The 6267-nt window shown below is 31.3% G+C and overlaps 1 protein-coding gene across 1 annotated transcript; it reads right to left on the reverse strand.

Annotated features, from left to right (window-relative positions):
* Positions 1-3082: 3082 nt before the first annotated feature.
* LOC133291248 (B3 domain-containing transcription factor VRN1-like) lies at positions 3083-5600 on the reverse strand (the record flags this gene model as incomplete). Its single annotated transcript, XM_061489472.1, has 4 exons — positions 5090-5600; positions 4783-4931; positions 3408-3632; positions 3083-3142 (listed from the first exon to the last, which is right to left on the reverse strand). Coding segments are annotated over exons 1-4 (945 nt in total), but the record flags the coding sequence as incomplete, so codon positions are not given.
* Positions 5601-6267: the final 667 nt, after the last annotated feature.

Below are 6267 nucleotides of genomic sequence, written 5' to 3' on the forward strand. Positions count from 1 at the left end.
TAATAATTTATTATTCAAAAAATATGGAAATTTTTTACCGCTAGTTAAAAAAAGAACATTTTTCAGAGTCAAGATTTGACATAAACTTATATCCAAAACAGTGATAGAATATTTTGATATGCATTTTTTATTGTTTGCTATTAAAAAAAAATTTGGTACAAAGTTTTACAATGCAATGTAGCTGTTGTATTGTATAATTCATAAATATTGACATAAACTTATACGGCTGTTTTACAAACTTATAATTCATAAATTGTCTTTGCAATATTGCATAACAAATTCAGAAAATTATGCCTCATGATGAGAATCTGTTAATGGTTGCTTGTATTGAAGTGACAACTGTACTGAAAACAGACGCATGATATCAATTTCAAGATATATCTCACCAATACTAAATCTCCAGTTTAATCTTTCATCTAGTATATTCATGTTTCCTTATATTGTTCAAATGGCATGATAGATTGTTACAACAACGATGATCAAGCCATATCTCAGTGGATGAAGAGCACACAACAAATTAGTAAAAAAAAAATCAAATGAGAGTTTATTGGCATGTCATTATCTGTTTACTGCTTAAGGGAGAGAGAGAAACCTTTAATCTGTCTTAATTCCTTGCACAATGTGATCTGTTCAGTCGTGAACATAGACATTCCTTCCAGGTATTCTCCATTAACACCATTTTCTTTAAAAATTTGCCGGTAATTACCAAGATTTATAGTCTCTAGCCAAAAGCCAACATCCTGATAAAATAGACAAAAGATAAGCGAGAGAACTGCTGTTAGTTTATATTCTCAGTTACATTTGAAGATGCATCATATGTCTGTATAACAGCACCCAAAGAAGAAGAAGCAGTCAGAAGGTTATATTCATCGAGATTAGATCCTCATCAAACAGCTCTTATGTAATATGTACCGTTCACATTACAGTCAATAACATAAATGAATTAAAAAAAAAGATGTAGAAGCATTTTAGAGCTTAATACATTATATCAGTCATTCATAACAGTGCATCCATTACATTATAGAGTCTGGACCTATAAAATACACCTCTCCGTCACAGATTTTTTTTCGGACCTGCAAAGATCATTTGACAATAGCATGAATCCTTCCACCCTACAAAAAAAGTGAAAATCAAAATTCAAACAACGAAAACGAAAATCATAACAACAGACACAAAAATTTAAAATCACAACAGAGACGAAAAAATTTAAAGCATTTCGTTTTGGAAGACAAAAAGAAGAAAAGAAAGAAGCTATTTTTCTCAAAGAAACAATTAGCAAAAATTGTAGACCGGACAGAAGAACGAATTAACAATGCACAACGTTTCTTTTTATAGATGCAAGCAACAAAAGAAAAGCAGTCAGAGATTAAATTAGCTGAGTGCCACCCAAAACTTTCCAAATCTCTTCCCACCATTCATATTTTAAATTCAAAATTTGAAATCATTTCAAAATTCGAATTTTAAATCAGCTGAGCAATTCCAAGGTAGAAAGCAATTAAAAGGGCTGAGTAATTCCAATGTGGACAACAGTGGGACATTCAATGACTTGTCTGCCACCACAAATGAATTTTTTTTTCAATTTTAAAATGAATTTAGATTTTTAAAAGAAATTTTTTTCCCACCATTACAATTTGGATTTCAAAAAATGAAATCGAAATATTTCAAAATTTAAATCGAAATATTGAAATCAAATCATATTTTGAATTTTAAAAGAGCTGATCATTCCAATGTACAAATCATAATCAGTTTGAATTTTAAATTTTAAAAAAGCCTCTCAATTCCAATATAGAAATCATCATTAAAGTCTGACGATGAAACAGCTGAGTGGAACATTGAGTAAGGACTAGGACAGTTGGACATTAAATGAGGTGTCTGCCACCACAACTCAATTGAATCAAAACTCAATTAAACATTTTTTTTGTTTCGTATTTTAAAATGTTTAAAATATTTAATAATTTGAATTTGCCAATTTGCCAAAGAAGGAAAGTTTTTAAGTGGGGTGTGAACAGAAATCTGAGATGCAAGGAGGAAGTGACACATGGCAAAACTTTCCAACAAATAAGTTTCCTTTATATATATATATATATATATAGATGTTTTGAACTAACGGGGTTTAAGAAATATAAAAACAAATACATCATACGATATCATATCCTATCCAAGATTTGGTGCGAAATATCCAACATTTGGTACAGCAGTGATTTCAAGAAAGTTTAAATTTAAATCTTGATTTGCAAAAAATTATTTTTTTGTAGAAATTTTCACAAAGTTATAATTTTGGTATTCCAAACACGAAATATGCTAGATCACCTTGGAAGCCCTCCGTCGTCTGTTTCAAAACACCAAATTAATTAATTGCAGATTTAAAATTTAAAAGTTTAATAAAACTCACAATTTCAATTTAAAATTTAAAATTCTGAAAGAAAAACCCAGTTAAAGTGATTTTAAAATATGTAAATTTGATAAAATACTATTATAGATACTCAAATTATACCGGTGAATCCAACCCTATATATTAAATTTATTCTTTAAAGGTGATTAAATATCTTAATAATTTTTTGAAGAATGACATGTTTTTTATATTTTTTATTTTAAATTAAAGATTTCCTTAAATAAATTTATATATAATCTACGTATTTTTAAATTTTTGAAATTCTCCTTAAATCAATTATACATACTTTTCTATAACTATAACTTTTTTCTTAAATACTTTTCTCTCAATTTATATTTCTATTTTAATTTAAATTTTGAAATATCAATTCAATACATAAAATACTTTATAGCATTATACCGTACGACGACCATAATTAGCTAAGTACTGTATTGCAAACTCTTGAGTCTTTGAAAATAAGTGTAAATTAGGTCAGTTTCTTATTTGTTTAAAAATGTTATAAACCCAACTTCCCTTATCCCAATTACATGCATTTCCAGCAAATGATATCAGTTAATGGGATGCTATATTTTTATTTTAGGAAAAGCTTAAACCAAAGTTCAAAGACCGAAAGTAGCCCACTTGACACTTTTCATTCGAAGTCTCCAACCCAACATACCTCTCTTTCTCTCTGGCTCAACATCAACTAACCATATTTCTCTTCAATTCATCAAACCCACACGCCACAAATGTTAGCTTAAAACCCACCCACTGATAAAAATTTTAACTAAACAAATGTAAAAAAAAATTAAAAAATTAAATGCAAACCATTCATTTTTAAATTCATACGAAAATAGCACTTCTTGTCGTAATATTAATAACTACGCCTCATAAGGATTAATTACTACAATAGAATACAATGTCAATTTTACCAAAAGCATTCAAGGGGAGTGATACATTGTCAGAGAGTTATGGTACCAATAGCTCCAATTAGATTTGCCTAACCGTGGCCTCAAAAAATATGAACATTAAGTACTGCATTTTCTCTGTTGATGAGTTCAAACACACAATAATCTCCATCTACCAATTTACTTTCTCGAGCAAATTGCAACCAACCATTAGACAACTTCCATCGAGCACCATTTCTATTTGCAGATGCATAACTCACTAAATTTACAGGCCACAATTTCTTTCCAAACTGTAACATCACAATCTGCATCATGTTATTGAAGTAGTCTCTCACGAAGACAAGTGGTACAATCTGCATCAAGTTATGAGATCAAAGCCCAACAGTTAATGACAGTATAAAAATAACTACATTTTTGCTGCTTGCATTGTATAAAGAGACTGTATCTCTCATGTGTGATTTCACATTATGTGATCATGTGAAGGGTTCTTAAAATTTGATAAATAAATCAAACCTTAATTTTTTCCCACCAATATTCCAATATTTTTTCTCTTTGGTCTCTTATCCCCTTTCATTTATCTATCAAATGTCCATAACCCTTCACATGGTCATGTGAAATCAAACATGAAAGGGTCTACCGTAAAATTTTCATACATAAATATATGTATTTAATTTGCTGTTTAACTTAGCCTCACCGGTCTAAATTTATCATCCGTCTTTATTTTAACTTCGAAAAAGGGATTTTCTGAGGCGAATTCACTAGCTTCTTTCAGAGCTCCTGTCAGCAATGAAGATCATTTAGTTGTCATCCCATCTATGGCATGGCACAGAACCACTTAGTTTAAGGATGCACTCAGCACAATGTTGAAATATTACATTTGCATTTTTATAGGGAGTACGAAGACATGAATTACCAACTGGTCATGTTAAGGAAGAAAATGTTATAGGCTGAACAATTTTTATCCATGAATTAATGGCTGTAAACCCTTCACATGAATTACAGCCATTTTTACAGTCATGTAAACCCTTCACATCCCATCTCCTTGAACAATTTTTAAGGAAGAAAATTACAGCCATTACTATGCAGATCAAACAGAATAATACTTTGAAAGAAAGACCAACTTGTATTACCTTGAACTGAAGGGGAATTTGATTCTTCTGCAAGTGGAAAGATTTGTACTTTCAAAGAAAGGTCTCGGATCCTGGTCCTCTCAAAAAGACAAACATCTCCCACTTTCAAATCATTATCAGATACAAATTTCTTCCATCTACCAATAATTTTGGGGAATCTATATTTACAAGTCCAAGTTCTCCCATCCAAGACTTGAAGGAGGATATTCCTTTCCTTTTTCTTCAAATATATATCAGCAAATTGTAATGGGACATGCTGCATCTTTTTTTTTTTTTCAAGTTAGAAAATCTAACTAAAATGTTATATTTCTTCTTCAAACAAAAGATAGGAAACTATCTTAATGGATAAAAATGAAGCTAATCAAAAGCTCACCAAGAATTGTCCATCAACATAGGAAGGCTTCATGACAATCGTGAAAGAGGGTCTTTTAGATCTGAAAGTTTTGGCTTTGTTTATAGCTTCAGTAATTTTAGAAGTGAACTGCTTTACTCTTAGAAATTCAGTGGTACCACCTATATCCTCTGAAAAATTGAACAACATGAGGTATGTTATAAAAATTTGACCTCATATATAAACTCAACTGGATCCATGAAATGGAAAAAGGAAAATTTGATCATGAAATACATAGCATCCGGTTCTTTCTTTACAGATACAAATTTAGACTTCTCCAATTTTGTACCTTCAATTTGGACACCCTGAGGCAAGTTTTGCAAACTAGAGCTTCTTTCAACATCTCCACTTGTGCAAGTTCTCAATTTCTTACATGGTTGAGGAGAAGACATTGGTGATTTCTGTCTATTCTTATGGCATGGTGGTAGCTCATCCGAAATTTTAACTGAGTCATCATCACTAATCTGGTCAAGGTTGTCCTGTGCATCTTGAGAGCCATGGAAAGGATAATCTATTTCAAGTGTACTCTTGTCACATATGCGTACATCAAAATGAGAAGTGTGCTTGTATTCAAACAACACCATATGACCATGATCTAGTGAGTAATACGTAGCAAATTCTTTCCAACCCTTTTGAAGCCAAATATCACCATCTTTTTTACTCCAAAATACTTCCCATTCAGTGCCATCTGGAGGCTTGAGAAACATTGGGTTTGGCATATCACCACCATATTTCTTAGTGAAATTGTTTGGGAGTTTCTGCAAAAAAAACTTTCTCTTAGCATGCACAGTTAAATCCATAAGCATAACAAAGATATTCAAATGTACCTAACAATAAAAATCCCAAAAAAAAAAAAAAAAAAATGAAGGAAGGAATGTTTACAAGCTTTGCATCTTGAAGACTTGTTCTAAGAATAATCTTGAAGAAAAGGATTGGAGTGGGGATAGGATGCTTATTTTGCCGGTTGCAATGGTAAGTCATGGATGATGGTGTACTTGACTAGTCGAGTTCTCCCTCCTTCTCTTTCTCTCCGTGTGCCTTTGCTTCTTGTAACTTAGATCTTGAGCCTCGGATTGAAAAGATCTTATTGTCTCGCTTTTATGAAATATTAAAAAATAACACAATTTTACATCTCTGTAACCGTACACACTTTTGTCATCATTTTCTATGCGGTCCTCATGTTGATGGTTCCTTATTCTGAGCAAATGGTGTTTAATAGATAGTGAATAATAAAACAAATGCGGCATATCATATGTCTTGTCCACTAAATAAAGTAAAAGCCAATGACTCCAAGCTAAGCGGTCCCCCTGCCATGCTTCCGCACCCCCAAGAACATCACATTAATAAATCTCAAATAAAAGGACACTAGTTATTCTTTTGGAAAGATGTTCTATCATTTAAATCATGTAAAGTTATATTATTTTAAGTGAAAAAAAAAGATAAATAAAAAAGAGGAGAAAGTAGACA

Source organism: Gastrolobium bilobum, unplaced genomic scaffold, assembly GCF_033153095.1.
Source record: "Gastrolobium bilobum isolate Gb01-03AN ecotype WA unplaced genomic scaffold, APGP_CSIRO_Gbil_v1 utg4939, whole genome shotgun sequence".
Classification (NCBI taxonomy): domain Eukaryota; kingdom Viridiplantae; phylum Streptophyta; class Magnoliopsida; order Fabales; family Fabaceae; genus Gastrolobium; species Gastrolobium bilobum.